Source organism: Ambystoma mexicanum, chromosome 7q (genome assembly GCF_040938575.1).
Source record: "Ambystoma mexicanum isolate Mex_15411 chromosome 7q, UKY_AmexF1_1, whole genome shotgun sequence".
NCBI classification, from domain to species: Eukaryota; Metazoa; Chordata; class Amphibia; order Caudata; family Ambystomatidae; genus Ambystoma; species Ambystoma mexicanum.
Window position 1 is genome coordinate 553162826 of NC_090941.1, and position 22413 is coordinate 553185238.

At 47.4% G+C, this 22413-nt stretch overlaps 1 protein-coding gene across 3 annotated transcripts in view; it reads right to left on the reverse strand.

Moving 5' to 3' along the window:
- The window catches only part of DGKH (diacylglycerol kinase eta), a 1951678-nt gene that overhangs the window by 976659 nt on the left and 952606 nt on the right, over positions 1-22413 (reverse strand). For all 3 annotated transcript variants that reach the window (XM_069640477.1, XM_069640476.1, XM_069640478.1), the window contains 3 exons: positions 15227-15352; positions 14767-14869; positions 13477-13639 (listed from right to left, as the gene is read on the reverse strand). In XM_069640477.1, the coding sequence (XP_069496578.1) occupies positions 13477-13639; positions 14767-14869; positions 15227-15352 (392 nt within the window). The remainder of the gene's footprint in view (positions 1-13476; positions 13640-14766; positions 14870-15226; positions 15353-22413) is intronic.

Consider the following 22413-nt stretch of genomic DNA (forward strand, 5'->3'; position numbering starts at 1 on the left):
CCAACCCCGACCGCTCAGAGAAAAGGACTGAAGGCTGGAGCTCAGGAAGGCGGGGTTACGGTCACGCGCAGTGGCCCAGCGTAAAATAAAAAAAGAACAAAAATAAAAATGTTTGAAGCTTTTTGACAAAAGTGCTCCGGTTCTGTCCCGAAGGATGGAATGCCCCACAAGTATGGAGGAAAGGGGACGGGACGTAGGAGTATTTGTTAAGCTTAGGGACTAGCTTTGTTCTGAACTTTTTATAGAACAGCGCTGGGAAGCCGTCTTAGCTTGCCGCTTTGTTCGACGGGAGGGACTTAATTACTGCCTCTACCTCTTCCTCCCTTATAACCTCGTCCAACGTTTCATTTTCCATGGGAGTCAATTTCGGAAGGGGCATCGACTCAAAGTATGCCACGACCGCATTGTAGAGGAGGAGCCAAATGCCTCTAGCGGAAGTCCCGCCCCTATCTTGTCTATATGTTGAGAACCAGAAATAGTGACAAGCACAACACCTGTAATGAAGCCCACAACACGAAAATCCTTTGAAACAAGTTATTCATTGAGAAAACCATTCTTTATGTATCCACGAAGAGCGGACCTCATCTTGGGAGGAATTCCTGAAGAGCATGTAAAGACAGATGGAAGAGGGGACAGGTGCCATCACATGAAGCAAGGTGACACGCCAAGAAGAGATGCTAAAAGAGGAGGTCAATAGATCATACAGGATCGGATGACGAAGTAAAGAATCGAGTGACCCTTACATGCGGAATGAAGATTGCACGTGTACAGAGCACGGAAGAAAATGCAAGCTGTTTTATAATTGTACAGATGCAGTAACGCAAGTAGACTAAGAATTAACGAAAGCTGGCTATACGTATTGAATAGACTGCAGGCGGTGCCGCCCAATATATATGTGTTTAGAATCTGGATGATCCACATCGTATTTTAGCAAACTGGGATCTCATGAGCAGAAGGGATGAAAGTGTGTGCAGTAGAATACCTTGGCTGAAGATGGAGGAAGAATCGAGAAGGCTTGTCTGGCCCAGTGTAAAAGGGTTGAGGTAGCCAAGAATCTGGTTATCTATCATGGAAAGATACAATGAACGTGAGAGCCGAGAAACTTCTGTTAAGGTGCTACGGAAAGACAATGAGTGCCAAGTTTTATTCACTTTAATAGTATTAAATGCGAAGAAGGAGCTCAAAACACTGTCTCCCGTCACATGATCTAGATGGAAATAGGCTTTGGGCAAACTACGCTGAGAATTGAAGATAAGAGCATGCTCACACTCCGTTGTTTTCCCAGGAGCAATGATACTTGCAAGGCCAAGTTCAAAGACTATTCAGATGGCAGGAAGCTTGAGTGATGGATGATGGGCTAATTGGGTGGGGAGGCATGGTCAAGTCCACCCACCAAGCACCTCGGGTACCAGCTTACGGGCTTCTAGCGAGTGGAATATTCCAGAAGGGTACAAGTGTGCCAACCAATAATAAAGGGCCACGTATCAAAGAACCGTATAGTTTGAGACCCAATGAAACAGTGTAATTTATGACACTGACTATGACTTGCACTAAGGGTGGGCTTAGTTGCCCACCTGACTGTAGAGACCCAATCACAATTCCATCCTCATAGAAAGTATACCTAGATATTCCCCGTAGACCAACCAGAACCCCACATAGGTTTTCTTACTTTTCCACAAAGAATGACGCTAGTGATGACAAGTTTTTACTATACAATTGTGTTTTTTATGAAAATCGCTGAGAGATATGCTGTGACATGTCCGTTGTACTCCCTTTTCTAGATAATTGTTAATAAAACAGCTAACTATTTGCCAACTTCCTGAGTCGGTCTTATCATTGATGTTTGAGTAACTTCTGTATCCCATAGAGTGCTACCTCGTTTAAAAAAGGGCCTATGGGTTCAGCATTATGTTCAAGGCTGGCAGGGGCATACAAGGATTCATATAGGTCTGTCAACGCATCTAATAATGGATGTAGTATCTGTCGCTATTGATCCATTGTTCTTGGCTATTTGGACAATTGTTTGGGTCGGCCCTAGAAGTTCTTAATTGTTGTGCTATGGTCGACCTTATTGGCACTAACATAATACCTCTGTCTAGCCCGTAATAGGATTATTCCTTCATGTACGTAGTAGGTCAGTTGATCTCAGACATGTTTTAATGTCCTTTGTAGGGCCTTTATCCCCATACTCCTACAGAGTGCATGAATTCCTCCAATTGAGTTTCCAACTCTTTTTTCCATTTCCCCCCTTTGCGCCCCCACAGAAATCAGTTCTCCCAGCAATACCGCTTTAAACGCATCCCAGATCCCTTCACGACTGATGATCATGATAGCAGAATAGAAGTCTATTGTATCCCCTATTGCTTCAGTGATCACTCTATCCTTCAGCAGCTCTGCTGGGAACTTCCAACCCCATAAACTCCTCTGCTCCTCGTAGGCACGAAAAGTTAGAGATAGGGACGTGGTTTGAGAGTGAGATATCGATCCGATCCACACCTCACTCACATATTCCATTAGCCAGGCTGTTGCCCACACATAGTCTTTATCCAGGACGACGACTGGTGAACATGAGAAAAGCATGTGTATCCCCTCTCATCCCCATTCTTAGTCCACCACACATCTCGCAGGGTTATACTATCAAAGCTATTCAGCAAGGAGTGTGAGGTACTGGGTATGCCCCATTGTGCCACCGAGCTACTGTCAATTTGGGAGACCCATGCCCAGTTCTAAGTACAGTAAGTATGATATCTCCCACCACAAACTGCTCTAACAAGGCGGTTACATTCCGCAAGAATCCATCCTGTCCTATTTTGGGCGCGTATACAATTGCCACTGTGAAATGTTGTTATTCAATCTGCGCCCGAAGTAATAGGTACCTGCCTTCTGGGTCAGCCTGGGAATGTGTTGGATGGGGTGGGAAAATTGTACGCCAAGACAATTTTCAGACACCTCCAAGAATGGGTGGACTCGTCTGGAATAATTGAGCCATTACAGGTGGGCTTCCAACAGGGGATGGGCACCATTGAAGTGTTTGAGACCCGATTTACTGATGAGAAAATACACATGCATAAATAATTATAAGTTATATGCGTTTTTACTGATTTAAAAACAGCTTTCGACTCCGTCCCCATGATAAGTTATGGCATCCTGTCCTCTCCCTCTTCCTCTCCCCCTCCTCCCTCTACTCCCTCTACTCCCTGCTCTTCCTCTGGCCCTTCAGCGGCCACCTCTCCTCCCTCCTTCCTTCTCTGCCTTTCCCCTGTTCTCCTCAGACAAGGTTTTGAGATAAGTATGATCTATGAAAGTCTCATCAAAACAGGTTCACCCCTGCTCCTCCAAAACCATCAAGGACCACATTGACACCCTGGCTCCTGCTAGGTTGATTTCTGCAACCACTCCTTCGCCACTGGAGTCTTCCCCTCCCCCCTGAAGTGCTCCCTTCTTAAGAAACCCTCAGCAGACCCTTCCTGCCCGGCTAACTATTGTCCAATCTCCATCACCCCTTTCCTGGGCAAACTCGTGGAAAAACTTACCATTTCCCAGCTTAACCTTCACACTGAATCTGTTGGTTGTCTCCATGACCATCAGTCTGGCTTCAGACCTGCCAGAAGCATGGGAACTGCTCTCCTGAACTTCCATGAAGACCTGCTCTCCAACCTCGATTCCAACTCCCCATGTGTCCTCATTTTACTTGATCGCTCTTCTGCCTTTGACACAGTCAACCATTCCATCCTGCTCAACCGTCTTCGTGATGACCTGGGTATCACCGATCTGGCCCTGACTTGGCTGACGACCTTCCTCTCTGATCGATCCTCCCAGGTCCAACTTGGGTCCTTCCTCTCCTCTATCTCTAACTGTGGTGTTCCCTAGGGGTCTAACCTCTCTCCCTGGCTGTTCAACCAATACATGGCACTTCTTGCCCACCGCATTGCCACTCTTTGCCCCAACTTTCAGTACTATGCAGATGACACAACGCATTTTCAGACTCGCTTCCGCCACCTCTTCTCCTCTCATCTCTGACTGTCTGTCCGCCATCCAGGAGTGGTGCACCTACAATGATCTCTGCCTTAATGCCAGTAAGAATGAGATTCTCATCGGCACATCTGCTCTCTCCATTACTCTCTGGCCGGTCTCTATTGGCCCTCTTCCTGCTCCCATCTGTGAGGCTAAAAACCTCATGGTCATCTCCGTCTCCACACTTTCCTTCTCTCCTCACATCTCTGACGTCTCTAAGAAGTCACACTACCAGCTGCACCCCCTCAGAGGTATTTTCCCTTTCCTCTCCTTCCCCCAGAAGCTCATTGTCTCCAGAGCACTGGTTCTCTCTAGGATGGACTACTGCAACAGCCTCTTTCTAAATCTGCCTGCCTGTAATCTCCACCCTCTGCAACTCATCCAAAACAGGACTGCGGGACTTGTCCTTGGCCTCAAGCCCAGGGATCGTATCTCTCCAGGACTGCAATCTCTGCACTGGCTCCCAGTGGCGGCAAGGATTAGGTTCAAAACCCTCTGCATTGTCCACAAGGCCTTCTGGGGCCTGGGACCTCAATACCTTCAACACTCTTCCTGAATATCTTCCCTCTCGAACTCTTCGCTCATCCACCTCCAAATCCCTCAGGGTCAGTTGCTTCTCCAAACAGCGAGTTGGTGGTAGATCTCTTTCTTCTGCTGGGGCCTTCTTCTGGAACATCCTCCCTGCCTCTCTAAAACTTGAGGAGAACCATCTCGGGTTCTGGAAGCACCTCAAGACCTACCTCTTTGCTTCTGCTTTCTCTCCTCCTCTCCCCTACTGATCCCCTGACTGAATCTGAAACTGCACTGGTTACCTGGCTACCCTCTGATCTCGGGCCCCGGTCCTATTCCCGCCAGTTGCACACCTGCACTGCCCCCCTGGCAACCCTTGCACTCAGGGACTGTCCTGTATCCCTACAGCCCCTACTAGCACTTGACACTGATGTCTGCACTTACCCTTGCACTTACCACTAGCTGGCCGAACTTTTATTTATTGTCCTTATGTATCTGTTATCCTATGTACTTTACTGACCCCTTCCTTTTCCCCGCTGCACTTTTCTCCCCCCCCTGCACTTGCGCCATCTCAATGTCACATGGCCTAGTAGTGTCTCTGTCCTCCCTCTGTTTACCCTCCCTTGCCTTGTCGCGCCTTGAAACACTTGTGTATAGGCACCTTATAAATGCCATTTCATATCATATCATGGCTGGCCCTGCAAGGTTATAACACCCCCCGGCCTATTGACAATTATCCAGTCTTTGTACTCCAATAACAGAGCTCGTGTTAGATGGGGGACTACTGGCGAGAACACTTGGAAATTTGATGTTCGGCGCAGGGTTAGACAGGGATGTGTGCTTGCTCCCCTTTGTTTCTGTATTTACATAAATAGGGTAATAGAGGTGTTGGGGACTAGTGGTATGGACCCTCCCAGGGTAGGTATTCTTCGTTTCCAGGTTTTTTTCTTCGCAAAAGACGGGTTGTTCTGTTCAACATCGCCTATGGGCATAAGTCACACTGTGTCGTAATTCGTCAAGATTTGTGACAATCTTGGCCTGGAAATTAACAAAAGCAAGACAAAAACACTCATTTTTAGAAGTAAAAAGGCAAGACATGAGAAGGTGCGTGTAGAAATAGAAGAGGTCCCGCTAGACGAGGTCACATCACATAACTATTTGGGCATGTGGTTTGCGTAGAATGGTACCTACCGGACCCAAATTTCTAAAGCCTCCACGACCATGATTGAATACAGTGGGAGCATTAGGACGTTTTACTATATGCATGGTAAAGGTGCACTGACACCAGTCTTGGAACCGGTCTAAAAGCTACATCTGCAGCAGTATACAGTGCAGAGATCTAAGGCTGGGAGTAGCAGAAAGACATTTTTAAAGTCAATAATGTTGCAACCCACCAGTGCCCCGAACGCTACATTGTATCTATAACGTGATGTGTGTCCTATACAGCATGTAATAGCTTTAAAACCTTTATTTTGTATGGTCTCGTATTAGCTCAGCACCTGGGCTGTACATTTTGAAAGAGTTATTGGCAATTTTTTGGTTTTCAAAGGCATCTGTTCAATTCCTTGGTCGAGGCATATTAAGAATGTGTGTATAAATGTGGACATCGAACAATATTGGGAGCAGCTCGTTCGCATAAGTCACGACAGTAAGGAAGTAATTAAAACAACCTGTAGAGAGCATTATCGACAGGTTTTGGTGACAACCAGTGGCAAGCTTTATTTGCAGGTAAAGGGCACATTTGGTTATCAGCGCTACTTACATGTCATTACCCCCTTTCTAGCACGCTTGTTACCATTTGATTTGAGAGCAGGAACTTTGCTTGTAGCCTCTTTTACGAAAAGTTGGAACAATTTAAACTACTCGGCTTGCCAGTGTTGTGATGCATTGAACAAATCTGTCCTCCATTTTATATTGTTTTGCCCTAGATACAGGGATCTTAGGACAATGGATTTATTGCCAATTTTAAGACTAAAAGGCCTCAGGAGGGTGTCGGAAGTATTGGAATTTTGTTAAGGATGAGAAGACCTTAGCATGTTATACTTCATTGCCAAATACATTTATTGGGCAAGGTTTAGGAGGAGGAATGTGCCACATACAAATGGGGAACTTAATACGTTTAGTGTCTGTTATTATAATGGTTTGGGCTTTAGTCTTTACATTTTACCATTGCCCAGTTGGCAAAATGTTATGACTTAAATGTGCAACCTGCTGTTTTTTATGGCTTTAGCAAACACAATGCTGTGATAAGACCCCTCATCAATAAGGGCTGAATGAAATTTATATATAAGAGTCATTAGAGTTTAAGAATGTTTTACTTAATTTTTTTAAGTTGTCCTTTTTAACCATGTCTATTTATTATTTGGCCTTCTGCATTGATATTGTATTTGTGTGCTGTTGCTTTTATGGTTTTACACCGAAATAAGTTTGATGATGGAATATGTAATGCGTACAGTGAAGAAATCTTTAAATGTTATCAACACCCCTGCCATATTCCCCTGGGCCTGGTATACCCTTGAAAATTGACTGAGCCGGACACTGGTTTTATCCTTCTTCCATATATGTGTCTCTTGAAGCAAGATATATGCCTTCTACCTCCTAACCTGTGCCTCAAGCTTGCTGCGTTTAATAGGGATATTCATTCCCCATTATGCGTCAGCACCTTGAATGCTTCCATCGCTCCGCCCTTTCTTATCCCACACACTGCCATGCTGCTTCCACCCACCATTATACCCGTTCCACTGATGTCACTGCCCTCCCCCTGATTCTACTCCCCTGCCCCCCGAAACATCAACCCCAACTGTTCACCTCACCACCCTCTCACCCCCCCATCTAATCCTCCCTGCACTCCAGCACCCCCCACCACTTTCCCACCCGAACATACCCTCCCATGCTCAAACCAGAGATCCTATGACTACACTGGGGAATGTCCCTGTGGCACTGGTCCAAGTAACTACCTGAGGCAAAACCATAGGGAGGATTTCTAATACCTCCTAACATATTGCAAAACAAGCCCTGAGATTCCTGCACCCACCCTGGACCAGCACAAAGATTTCCTTCTTAAAAGTCTGTATCACATTCGCCATTCCCACCCAACTATCAATGCAGTTGATATTGCCCTAGATGCAGCAATACACAATTGACATCCGCCATCTTCTTCCGACCCCCATAATTTCCTCCGACCGGTATGCAGTTCCTGCCAACATCAACATGGTACTGCTTTGACCTGTGTCAGCAGACCTTTCAGGTGCATCCCCCTGACCTCACAGGCACCCTTGATCATTCCCACTGTCTGCTCGCTCATGAGGGGAGCGCCTGGACTGCCTCACCATGCTGTGGTATGCAGTGATAAAATCGTGGCAAAAATGTCACCTCCACAAAATAAATAAATACATCGCTGCAAAAATGATGTGGTTTGACCCGATAAAGTTGTACCCCATTACACCATTTAAGGGGAGTAGGAGTTGCAGGGGTATCCCCCGCTCCCCTTAAATGGTGAAATGGGGAACAACTTTAACGGGTCACACCCCAGCATCGTTTTCCATGGATTGCAGCGGCAAAACCACAGCGATATTAACACATGGAACCCATGCCGTCGTCCTCTTCTTCCAGGTGTAACAGGGTTCAGCCTGCTTCACATGTGGTCGTTATTCGATGTTGTTTCCCCTCTAATGTGAAGAGCAAACCGAAGGGGAAGGTCCATTTGTGCTTGACCTGTTTCACATTTAGCGTTCTTATCACCAGCCCCATGGCTCTGTTTTTTCAAGGTTGTCAGCGCCAAGTCTTAGAATAGATAAAGGTTCAATCGGTTTATGGTAATTTTATCCTGCATTTGAGCCGCTCTCAACACGCTCTCCTTCTGTCCATATGAGGACATGGCGATCAGGTCATCTCTAGGCTTTTCACCTGGTTCTGCCCTCTTAGGACCAACCCTGTGAATTCTACCAATTCCCAGTGTCGTCAAATGACACCACCAAAACACTGCAGGACTGTTCCTCACAAGTCTGCGTCCGGATCTGTATCCTTTTATACAGATGTTAAACCGTCTCGATCAATTCTCCACATCCTCTACCTGGAGTTCAAGGTTCTGGGTCACCCTTGCCCCAGTTTCCAGTAGGTCGCTATTCTGCTTAACCTCCTCCGACACCTCCCTTAAGGCCTGCTCGGTGGTGCCCACCCTGTTTCGCAGGCTCCTCACGTCCTCCCTAACCTCCTTCAGGGAGTTCCTTAGGTCGTCCTTCAAAGACGTGAATTGATCTTGGAAGGTAGCCATGATCCTTCCCTATAGATCTTTGAGGCACTGCTTCAAGTCTTCTTTGCTGAGCGCCATCTTTCCCTCCTCTGGACAGTCATTCTCCTGTCATTGGCCTTCACGTGGGGTCGCTGAATCTGCCGTCCCCGCTGCTTCTAGCAGCACTCTAAATGCCTTTTCGGAGGCGGGGTGTGTGTCTTTGGATGGACCAGTGTGTCCTTCCTCTTTGCATTGGGCATCTGGGAGTTGGACGCTCTCACGCTGTTCTCCTGTTACAGGAGTGGGCCTGCAAATGCTGCCCCCGCTCACAGCCATGTCCTTTCACCCCGTCGTCTGCCACCACCCTGGTCTCCCATTGCCTGTCAGTTTTGTATGGCCACTGTTATCTTGGCTATCAACTCTTGGGGCTGTATAGGTTAGGCCCACTGCTTACACTTGGGTATCTGGTTTCCCCATGATGTGCACTTAACGGTTCAATTCTCCCTCTGCCTAACTGCAGGGGGCCGCTCTGCTGTTATGTCCCAGTTCCAAGTGCCACTGTGTAAGGTTGTCAATTCCCCCGCTTCCCACCGACCAACTCAGGGCTGGTGCTCGCAGTCTGCTCCAATAGTATCCCTACCCACGCTGCATTGTTGCTCTCCCCGTAGCTGCTATGCTCCGTGGGGAGGAGGCGGCAGACGATGGGCCTGATCTGGCCTTTCCAGGCACTGCTGGGTAGAACTTTAAGGTGCGAGCCTCCGCTCCTTTCTTTCTGCGCAACATGGGACCCTGGTACTCACCTCTCAGACTGTGCCCCGGGTCCACGCCTATGCTGATGCCTTCCACAGCCAGTGCCTCTTCCCCCACGAGGGGAGCCGTGGTGGCCATCTTCCTCCCCTGGCTATTCCTGGATGCTGCAGGCTCACCACACAGCTTCGCTCTCCCCGCTGTTACCATGCTATTTGGGTGGGCGGGAGGGGGCAGATGACAGGCCCTGTCAGGCTTCTCCCCTCACTGCCGGCCAAGGGCTTTGATAATGTGCCGTCCCTTCGCTCTTTCCTTGCCACATGGGACCCGGGCATTCATGTTCACTCTGTGCCACGGGTCTTTGCCGGCACTGCGCCAATACCACCCGCAGCCCAGTGACTACTCCCAATGTATCTCGCAGGGGGACAGTGCTTCAGACCTCCGCTTGCAGCTCTGCTTAATGGTGGCTGGCTCTGCTATGGATGGCGCATTATGCCACAGCTGGACAGGCTCGCTGGCAGTGATCAAATGGTTCAGTTCTGTGGGGGCAGGGTACACTCCTGCCATCTCCGCACCCATAGTTAGCAATATCGCTGGCATCTGCAGTACGGGCTTGCTTAATTAACGGGCCCAAGATGGAACGCGTCCTCCTTAGTCGACATGCTTGAACTACATGCATATATTTCATAAATAAACTATACCATTTCAGCAGATCAGATGTAGAAATGTAACTATGTTGTTTGAAACATTCATATTACAGACCAGTCTAGGTGCTGCTCAAGGGGTGACAGCAGGCAACTTGTGAGAAAAGGGACATTAGCATTGGCATCAAAGTTCCTGGTTCCAACCCTCCCAAATTTGTGACAGTTGGCAGACAGCTTATGTTCTGATTGCTTACCCGAAAAGATGGTTCCCGGACTGAACTGGAAGTAGGAAAGTGGTCCCAGCAAGTAACTTGTGCACTCAACTGTAGAACACATTGATATATATATATATGAGATGGGCCAGTCTGTGCTGGGCGAAGGTCTCTGACCCAATTTCCGATTTACTCTGCTCTGTAGACACTAGCCTTCTTTGCTCGTGGTGGGACATTGAGTCATTATTATAGCTAGCCTGACCTTTTTCTGGGCCAAGCAGAGCTCCTGCCCTGGCTTCTGAGTTCTTCATCTTTTCCCAGGAGATGACTCCATCATAGCATTCATTTGAGGAGTACAATCATGGTCTTTTCTGTGCAGGGGTTCTTCCCCATTCGGTATAGTCATCGACTGGTTGCAAACTTGACAGCCGCTCTGGAGTCCCTCACTCAAAATGATCTCCAGGAGTTCCGCGTTGGTGAGTTTACCGCCCCCGAACCTCAGGTAATTTTGTCCATTCAATGTGCTGTTGACCAGGGGCTGCCTTGCTCTAAGATTTACCAGTTCATGTCTCATTCCAGGGGGTGCCGGGAGGACAGCTACACTGGCATTCAGGCCTTTGGCACCTTTGAAACCCTTCCACTTCCATTTCTTCATGGCAAGGGCCGTCCACACAGCCAGGTGATTTGATTTTAAATTTGTTTTTGTTTTTTTTGCAGTTTGATCAGTGAAGGAAGAGGTTTCTCCTGGCAAACAAGGAAGCGAGGCCGAGTTCAATGGTAATAAGATGGAAGGGGTGTCCCCATTCCAGTTCTTGATTGCAAGTCTCTCCGCGCCTCACGCACCTTCACCAGTGTGCATGGGCTTGTCAGATCCTTAGGGGTTGATGACTGAAGTTTTGACCCCCAAGGACCCACAGTAGGTATTACAGAAGCCACGCCAGAGTCTGTACCCTCTGAGGTCCGGGTAGATGAGTACTTAGTAGCTTGGAGTTGTCGCCACTGTCCTCACCCGCAGACACAGGCACCTGGAGCGCCCATGTTTCCAACAGGCACACAGTCGGCACAGAGTGCGCTGCCACCGCAGCCAAGGTAAGGGCTATGGCAGTAATGCCACTGAGGCCTGCTTCAACCACCTCACCCCGCAGGCCAATTTTCTGCCAAGACTACATCCCCCATCAGCTGCCACAAGGTCTGCGCTGCTTCCGCATGAGACAGCCCGAAGCGCCAGCCGAACTAAGGGCACCATAGACTGAGATGACACCAGCTTTTGGCGTATTTATTTTGGGGCTTCGGTGTCACCTAGCTCCCCTGCCCCTAATATCTGCAAGCTTTAGGAAATGGCAAGATCAGGTGGAGAGGCGGGCAGCTCATCCGGTGCAAAATGGGGGCACAAGGATTACCAGTCTGTTACGTCCATTCGGCAGAGTCCCGGCCCTCTTCAGACTCCTCAGCCGAGCTCAACGAGTATTGTGAGATATGCTGCAAGCGGTTGCTCCGGAGACTGTGCATCTGCTCTGCTGTGTCCCTCGGGGCTGACGTGTCTCGTTTCACTGGTTTCCAGGACATAATTTGCGTGCTCCAGTTGTTTAGCCCCCCCACGTAAAGCCGAGCCAAGCCAAGCCTAACACTCAGCTGCAGTCGGATGACTGGCAAGTGACTGGACTCGGCTTGGGACTCCGCACAGACGCTCCGCTTTGCCTAGGATGGTATACGTTTGCTTAAAGTCACAGCAGTAATAAAATCAAAGTGTTTTCCGACAGCAGAGGCCTTCTCCAAATCCTGGGCAGTAGAGACCTGAAAACATTAATTCAACTAACATAACAGGCGATAGCAAGCTTGAATTAGAGTGCAAGCAATAACTTTCTAATCTTGTCAGCCTTAAAAATGTCCTTATCTTATAAGGGAGCCAAAATAGAACAACATTGTGGTAAAGTGGTGCAATTTGGCCAAGGCAGACCGAGTTTGTTAAAGGGTGGAATAAAGTTGGGGAGCAGAGGGGCGCATACACATGGTCCTAGGGCAGCAAAAAGTCCAAATAAGCCAATGCCAAGAGATGAAATTAAACAAATGGAAAGGCCAATTTACAGGAGTATAAATCAAACCACTAAGCCCAGGATGGAAAGTAAGACTATTAGGGGTCGGATCTATGAATAGTTGGTACCCTTGATAGACAATGCACAGCTGCACATTTTGCACCGTTTCAAACTATATTCCCAATGTAACACATTTCTTTTAGAATCATCAATAAAGATTGGGCACATCCTTAGGTCAAAGTAAATTGAGATATGCACCACCATGCCAAGGGGGCAAAATGGCACATATCAAAACGCTCCTGCAATCATAAATGAGGAAAGAATTATGCCCCACACAAGGAGGGAACAACAAGCCTCAGTGGACAAGAGGACAATTAGGAAATTTAGGAGATACATTTTTGTCTGCGCTTGTTGGAGCAAAATCGGTTGTACTTTTGGCGGCAGCCTGGGGATTATGGCAGGAGGCAAACATGAGACATGTTGAATGTCATGAGGAAATAGAAGCACGATATTTTAAGGATTTTGGTTGCAATGTATACGAATAGATAAGCATAAGCAGTTGCATTTTTTAAAGGATTATTAGATAAACTATGTCAAGATTTGTTGGTGTTCTTTTATAAAAACTGTTAAAAGTTTAAAATGAACTATGGCACAATAAATAAAAAAATAGCAAATGGTTAGGCAAGTTAGAGAGGTGATGTAAAGGATTGCTGGAGATGAGGAGGCCAGCTGGGGAGAGGTCGAGGATGCTTGATAAAGGGAAGATGGGGAGGAGAGGAACAGAGGTGGTGGTGGGGAGGCTGGACTTGATAATATGAGGAGGCCAGACAGAGCAACAGATTTGGAGGGCAGCTATGAAGTGAAATAGGTGGGCTAGCTGGTGAGTAAGAGGCAGCGAGGCCAACCAAAGTGGTGGACAATGTGAACAGAGCTGCTGACAGCAGAAGATACGCGTGCAGGAACTATTTCTACAAATGACATTTTATTCAAAATAATTATACTTTCATGATATTGGGAAAATACTTATGGGGAGAAACCATGTGTTAAGGTGTATGTGTGTTACTCTGACACCATTTCATACTCACCCTAAGTGGGGTCCCCCGTTCATTAAATCAAACACCTGAGCGGGATTAAGTAACTGTTTGAATCGACGAAGAAACTTCACTCCCTGGTTGTCTCCGCTCTTTGAGTTAACAAATACTAGGAGTGGACTAGCACAAGTTGGAGGGCACGTTGCTTTCCAAAAACCTGGGAGAGCATTCAGAAAACAGGAAAGAACTGATTTTAAGTGACCCAACAAAATTGTACAATGTATTGATGTCAATAGTCCTCACTGAAAACAAAAACTGTGGGGATAGCATTCTGAATATAAACCTTGATCAACATTTCACTATAAATGAATCCACATCACAACAATTCAAAATTGCCATCTACAGCACCACTTCGAGAGCTGTGAGAAACTGTCCCGAGGATGAAATCTCTTAAGCATGCTTTACTGTTTAATAAAGATACATGCACGTAACAAAGAATCTGCGCTCTTGTGTACCATCCATCACATTTCTGGCAGTGTGCTGTTAGTATCACTTCTGCTTCGTGTCATAGCATGTATACATGTGTTACTTATTGAACATTAGCATCCATTCATTTACAAAACCGCCCTCCATTAAATAAATCTCATAAATGTAGTTAAACCAGTCTGAAGGAAACTAATTTACATCTTTTTGAACAAGGAGTTTACACAGCACTTCAGAACAATTGAACCCGATTCGCATCAGTCACCAAGAGTGAACAAGAACACTAACTTTTCAAAAAGAGAAGTCTCTCTCTCTCTCTCACACACACATTACTAAGCAATGCACTCAGTGGGCATTGCATTCTGAAATGTTTACATTTGGCACGTCTACGTTCACTGTTCTCTGCAGTGAAGCCGCTTGTTGCATTCAATACTGCCTTTCAAATAGAGATCCATACATAGATGTAGGCGCTCTAAGCCTTACAATGTGGCATGCGCATGGTGCATTCCCGCTTTACTTAGCATAACTAAATATTAGTAAATTAAAAGATCTGATGAAGATAAGTTGGCACACAAACACACAATCCATTACTTTGAAAACTCAAATTAGCTGGAGCCTGTTTTATTCTAGCTTCAAACATGCATCACTTCTACTTACAAAGTATGACCATGGGCTCGCTCACTGACAAAATGTAAACTCTATGCACTCACTAAAACAGCTTTCTCGCGCCATGCACATTTAACATGTCTGTTGTCGAAATTGGAAATTTATAAGTAAAGTTGCTTAAAGAATAAGCTGAACAGCTGCATGTCTTTGAAAAGAAACATTCTCTAAAACCAATTGTTATACCATATGACCTACCATCGGAGTCTATACTGTTGAGGGCAGTTGGAGGTATGATGGAGACTTTACACTGTCCAAGAGGACATTTTCGAGGGTACATATCCTTGCAGGAAGTGTGAACCTAGCGAACGAACGGAAAACTGCATTAGCCCAAATAAAGAGTAGCCATTATACTACAGTCACTGTATTTCTTTCTTTAAAAAAGAGGAACCACAGCTATTGGACAAACTCACTTCATTCGCCATACTCTTCACGCCGACAATGGAGAGCAATCATTCAAGGGAGAATACGTAAAGGGGTCACAACGTTTTAAGAACCCAACTGATGTGATTTTTTTTCCCCAGTGACATTTTGTACAGTTTGTAGAAAATGTGAAGTTTAAACGGAGAAAAAGTGACAGAAATGAGGGAAAGTAAGCAATGAAAACAAAAGCTGCATGAATTTAGATGACAAGTTATTCCGGCCTTCCATGTCTTACCATAGCTTTACACCAAAGGCACCGCCAGTCTTGCAGCCGCAGCACGCTACCGCACGTCTTGTCACAGACCGCACATTTGGCACTGACAGGTAAATTACCCTCCAGCCACTGATGAGGCATTGCTATCTGTTGTGGAGTTGGTGAAGAAATGCGAGAAAGTAGAGGAAACATTTGTAACAGTGAAATGCAGACTTGTAGGTTCATGTCAACTTTGCACTGAGTCACTGAACATGTAACGTGAGGGGCATTGTACAAATGGCATAGGGCTGGAGCAATCCCATTGCTGAATGCTGCATCTAGCCATTATATATATTTAACACACTAAACAGGCTGCCGGCTGGTGGTGGGGAAGGGGACGGCTACAGTACCTGCTGACAGCATAATACAGAATTTAAAAACACCTGTTGCAATTCGAGCATTTGCAAACGTATAGCGAGACCCAATCCTAGCAGCCAGTCCTGGGGGACAGAACAATAAGGACAGAGCTGGAATGTAGATAGAGGCTTGCAAGGATATTCCACGGCCAAAAAATGCTCAGTGGACAATACACAATGGCTAACACAAAAAGCTGGTGTACTAGCAGCAGTCAATAGAGGTCTCGAATCATGAGGAATTGCGAGACGTTCCTGTCAAAAGCCTGTGGGGTCTGGAGAGGATACCAGTAACTGTTGCAAACATGACCATTATATGGGGTCCGATACTCACATCTCTCTTTAATTAAATCTAAAGGAAGTTATTGGTACAAGACTTAAGGAAATCAGTGTATTCAAATGGACAGAAGAGTGAGCCACAATGCTGTAGAGCAATACCCTGAATCCACGGCAAGTTTTACAGAGTATTATTTCTAGATGGTGTATGGTCGAGCAGAAGAGACCAAAGTCAGGTAACCTTGTTAGCTGGGGTTACAGAAATACAAAAGTACGATAGCCAAAGGAAAGGCTTTGACATGAGAGCAACATGCACGTCTCAAGTGTGAATCCCCTGGCAGGGCCGACTTAGTCTTTTCTTATTTAGGAGTACGATAAATCAAGTAATAATATTTATAGGGTCATAAGTTCCCTGTTATTATAGGGCTTATGCAGCCCCTTTATTGTGCCCGAACAAGCAACAGGGTGCACAACTTCAATGCCCAGGTCAGGTCAGGGACTCACTCCATTGGAACCGCCACCCCCACTCACCAGGTCAGCCGGATAGGGGGGCGCTGCACCCGTAAAATAAAATTGCAGTTAACAGGAAGTGGGCTAGCCCCGAGTTCTTACCTTCTGCCTCTATCAAAGACACCAAAGTGGATTTCATAGGGTTATTTTAAAAAACACACATGTAAACACTTTAAGATAAACATTTCTATCATCTACCTCCCATTTATGGTTCCCCTGACTGAATGCTCCCAAAAAGAGATCTGCCACCTCAGCCCACTCTTCCTTGCAGGGGGTCACAGGGTGACCCAGTAGGTGACAATGATGGAACAGACCCCGTCCAAGTCCTGGTACCCCGTGATGTATGAGGCCAGGAGGATGGCCTCCAAGGGTGGTCTCACCCACTAAGTGGCCTCAGGCAGACCCCGCCACTTTCATCACCTACCTCACGCCATTACATCCCAACCCTTTTGACCTACTCCTACATCTACATAATCAATCCTGCATAACGTTTCCTACTCAATATATGCCCTAAATTCATTTCCCACCCACACTACTATCCCTCTACACATCCTTTAACCTACATAAGTATACAAATAACGAACAATGAGCTAAAACACTTAATGTACACTACTTAACATAGGGGTGACTGCCGCAGTCAGTTACCCCTTTCACAGTAACTTCATGGGCTGTCTTTAGTGGAGAGGGTCCTGCCCCCTGCTGTCCTTGGGGCCTGGCCTGACAGTGATTCCTTCTTGGTGGCCCCGTCCACCATGGGGGGGCATACTGCTGCACCACACCAACAAAATTGTCCTCCAGTGAACCCCTGTGTGGGTGGGAGCTTACCTGCTCTCACCACAGTGGCCACGCAGCACAACTGATCTTCTTGGCGGCCCCCATGGCCTATAGGGGCGCTCAATACCACTGCTGTGAACCGCGGCCACTCATGTCTTCACGCTGCCACCCATAACCTGGTGGGGCCACCTGCACTTACTGCTGCACACCATCATCTGGTGCCCTGTGCCTTGGAGGGCTGCCAGATCCCAGTTGTCATGGGACGTCATCCTGCACACCTCTGTGCCCGTGGCCTGTTGGTGTCCTTGTGGCCCTGCCCCCTCTACATTTTGTCAGTGGCCAGCAGGGGATGGGCCGCTTCTCTTCACCGCGGCAGCCTGGGGCTTTTCACCCATGCTGCAAAGGGGCAGTCTGGGACCTCTCCAGCCTCCAGGTTTTCACCTAGGCTGCCTTACAGTGCAGCCTGGGATTTCTCTTCACTTGGCATGTGCGGCCCGGGAGGATTTCTATGCAGGATCGGCCTCGCAAGCCATGGCCGTGCTTCTCTGTCTCGGCTGCACAGACTGGGAGGGAGCCTTCCTCTCCCCCCCCCCCCCCAACCCCTGTGGACAAGAGTGGGTTGAATGTAAATCTCTGTCCTTTGGGAAAAGGCCAATACACTGGAGGGGTAGGGAGAGATCCAGAGCGAACCCTAAACTGAAAGGCTGTGGAAGCAGAAAGGGCCCCAAGTCCTGAACCCCCTCTTGTGCCAGCATATAGGTTTGCAGACCCTTATCTCCTGATCCTCCATCATTAAGAGATACGTGTGTGAGGAATCCAGGAAATTCATCCCCACTCCCCAAGAGGGAGCCACCCCCCCTTTGGAACTAGGGATGGGAGCCCTCTGAGTCCAACATCCCTTAGGGGACAAGGTAAGCAGGATTCCACTAGGGGTGACCTCCCATATCACCCACCGCCTTATTGGACAGGAAATCATTAAGCAGGGATATGCGTTACTCTCCCTTGTCTGAGGAATCTAATAGTTTTGCTGCTTATATGGAAGTTAAACTGTATAATTACTTACCACTTCCTACACCAATGGCTAGTATGGTTTCTGACCCTTTGCAGGCACAATCCACACCTCAAGAGAGTGGGGAGAAAAGACCCACCCCTTGGTTGTGTGGATGATAAAGATGCAATCAGCATCACTACATGAGAATATAGTAGCCAGCGGAGCTGAAGAGGCGGAGAGACATATTCATGGGAGGTGTGGCAAGGAGAAGGAAGTGCATGCCATGCGTGGCGAATCAATCCATGGTTAAGCCTGCAGAATGCCCGGTCAACCCTGACCAGAGAAGCCCTGCTCACGAGGACCCCAAGCAGTAGAGAAAACATAAGTGACGAGCGAGCAGTGTAACAAGGAACTGATGCCAAAGCCCTGCCGGAAGACAGCAGGAAGGTAGTGTCACCACAATAAGATGCAGAACGCCAGGAAGGAGCCCAAAGGAAAAGCCATGTTGGCCTACTGGAATGCCAGCCTGGAGGAGCGCGATGTGGAGACAGAAGGTGCGCGTTTGCTGTGGGGAACTGAGAGGAGGGCAGAAAGGATCAACCAGGCCCCAAAGCGGGGTGACTGAAACCAGACCCCCCAAGGCAGGGTAAGAGACCAGAAACCACAACTTGGACAGAGAGAGCCAAACCCATGGCAGGGTTAGAGAGAGACATTAGACCCCAAAGTGGGGTAAGAGAAAAGGAACCCAGGGCGGGTTGAAAGAAACCGAACCCCAAGGCGGGTTGTGAGACCCGATTCCCCATGGCGATGTAAAAGCCAGGACAAAATGCACTAGCAAGAGTACCATAAAGTTTGTTGGCGGGGGAACCAATGAGAATACCTGGTGTGGACTTAGCAGGCAGCCGAGTCCCCACCCTGAAATTACAAAGAAAATAAAATAAATTTAAAATGGAGGAAATGGGAAGAGGCTGCTCACAGGGTCGAACTGGAGCATTAAACTGTCTCGGGCGCCAATTAAAAAGTGTCCTGCAGTTGCAAATGGCAATGTATTCCTTTAGTGACAGACTGTTTGAATAGAACCCAATGGGGTGTTCTTTGTTAAAATGTAAGCAAATTGTGATATTTAAGCAATATGTATTCAGCAACAATGGTCAAAACTACTTGCTGCATAGTAAAGTAACTCATCAAACTGGCCCACATTGGCCAAAAAGGTGTCCCATTTACACCAAAATAAACAGGCCCACACTTGCATTTTTGGTTCAGGCATTACCATATTGCCCTATAGGCCAGTCCGTGGCCCGCTGACCCATTATGGAGGAGCCGAGGAGTCAGCCCAGTGAAACACTGAGCACTCCCTCAACTGCTTTTCCCAGCTGAGGAAGGTCCCCTGGGATGGCTGAACTGTCAAAGGAAAACACTGTTCCCCTTTGACAGTTCAGTTCCCCAGCCGCACATGATCACTGAGCCACGGAAGGCTGGGGGCCTTTTGCTTCGCAAGCCCTGCATAGCTCATTGGAAATGCATGTCTGTATGTGCGAGGGGAAGTTCCTGCACCTCCTCGCACATATGGACAGAGCAGCCTGGAGCGGGGTGGAGCTGATTTTAGTGCTTGCTGTGTGAATACTGTGTGTGTTTGGGTTGGTCCGTGGAGCTGATTTTAGTGAGTGGGGGAGGAGGCTTGCACAACAAAGGCATTTAAAAAATGCCTTTGCTGAAAAATCCTCCTACCCGCCTTCGAAAATCAGCTCTCCTTTTGAGGCGGGCGCTGTAAGGCCCAAGGGACAGGTATGGTATCTTTTTACTATCATACATGTCCAGTTAAAAATGTCATGCCTTTCATCCGGGCCCGCCAGCGCCATTTGCAAACTGTTTGGCTTTTTACACATTTTATTTAAAGTATGCTCTAAAAAGCAACATTCATCCCATTATTTTGGGGGGAGAACACCCCGAACTCCCCTTGATTGGTTTGGGCTCCCTCACTACAGCATATCTGGGTGAAATATTTATGACTCCCAACTTACAAAATTCGCCAGCTGCCACTGGCCATGGGACTGTGCTGGGAGCTGGGAGAGGGAGGCCAGAAACTGTGGTGGGAGCAGGATGGGCGGGAGCCATGGGATAGTGGTGGGGAGAGCCCAGGCACTGGGTAGGAGTGGGATGAAGGAGCCCAGAGACTGTAATGGGGGCAGGTGGCGGAGCCCAGGGACTATACTGAGAATAGGGTGCAGTGACAGTGCACAATAGTTCACAGCCATCTGGATTTACTATCCACTTGGTATTTTGGGGGGGGTCCGGCCTGCCCACATTTTGCATGTGGGGAGGGGAGGCCCAGGCCTAAAAAGTTTGAAAAAAACACTGTTGTAGGTATAGTGCTGCAGAGATGCCAGCGCTGAGAACCAAAGAGAGTGTGAGAGAGAGGCTGCTAAAGAATGTGACTTCACCACAGAGCTGCAGGAACAAGCAAGCATGCTCAAAGCTGGTCCCCCTAGCCCACCGGACAACCAACAGGGAGATGAGCACAACCTCACTTGCGGAATTACCGGGAGGCCCCTAGAAAGAGGGTCCCAGAACATAGACAAACATAGGTCATCCCGGGTCACCAGCCTCATTTAGAAACAAAACTGGATCTCCCCAGCAGTTAAATGGAGCTCATGCAACCCGATGCTGGTCCCCAAGACTATCAGCGACAAACAGTGGAAACTTACCGTGAGACCCCACGGCAATGGGTCTTGGAAAACAAACTCCAACTGTTGGCTTCTTAGGCCACTATCTATGGTAAGTGTCAACCACGCATGGAGAAAGTGGGTGGGGCTTAGCCCCCTTCTCATGACTTTTCATTGTACACACACATACAAACAGACGCACGTACACGCAGACGTGCACAGAGACATGCCCCAGGTGGGGAAGACTGGGCCAGATTGGCAAGGGAGAACTACACAATCCTGCGAGAAACAGAGGTGATCAGCAGAGGGCTGGAAGTGTGGGTTTTACAGGTGAGGTAAGAGGTGGAGGATGACCAAAACCAGCAGGACGAAGGAAGGAGCAATGGATTGTGGAGACCATTTGTGGAGCAGTTGAGGTATCGGTTTAGGAATGAAAGTGGCTCTACAATTAAGTGTTTGTGTCTTTGTGGCGAATGTGTAGGTAAAGTAGTGGAAGGAGTGATTGTGAAGTAGATGATACTGAGTGGAAGAAGTGCGACTGAGCAGTGGTTTGAAGGGAGAAGTAGTAGAGTGGAGGAGGAAGTAGTGTGGGGATGAGCAGGTAGTGGTGTGTGGAGGAGGGAATATAGTGATGTGCAGAAGGAAGTAGTAGTCGAGTGGAGGAGTGAGTAGTAACATCAAAATGTAGAGGTGAGAACTAGACTGTGTGAGACACATCGAATAGAGAGGAGAGAGAGTAAAGACAGCAGGAGAGGAGACTGTTGAGAGAGAAAAAAAGCAAATGGAAAGGAGGGAGTGAGCGTGGCAGGTGACCTTGAATCTTACATGTTGTCTGCAAGGCATTTACCAACTGTCATTAGACCACTAACAACTGAACAGAATAGGGGGGTGCCCTTCAAAATTTCAGAAGTTATGGGGCAGGTGTAAGGGGGAGGATTGAGGAGTATTATTCGCCTTCACCTTATACTCTGTATTATGACCGATAGGTACCTACTCATGTCTTTCCTTGCGGCTATGTTGTAGATCTTTTCACAGTAATCCTCTGATGATATCTAATCAGACAATGGTATATGTTTTGTTGTTCTGTTATTTTAAAACACTAAAAAGTTTGAATTAAAAAAAACAACTGAACAGAGTAGTGTCAGTGAATAAGCTCTGAGGGAGTTTAGATAGTCAACATTTAGGTCATCCTCTCTAGCGCAAACCAGCTTTTAAGACAGTAGGAGTCAACATTTGGTAGCACTAACCAGGGGATATGGATGCTTGGGTGAGGGACGAGGGTTATAAAACAAGAGGGATGGCCTTAGGGCGCACATTGGTTTTTAAAGAACCAGTGAACTGTCTGTGTGCCTCAGAATGATGCTTGTCCTATCAGTGACAGCTACTAGATAAAGCTTTTAAAAACCTCGACAGACTCATGTTCAATTGATAAAAGTCAACCCAGAGCATATCAAGCTTGTAAACATGTTCCTAACAACACTTTGCTTAGTTTAGGAAACTCTTAAAAAGATCTCTAATGTGAAAGCCAGCACAACATTCACAGAACAGTGATTGCTTCAGAGCACCAATCTCAAAACAGGTATATGTTGCTGCATATAGGGG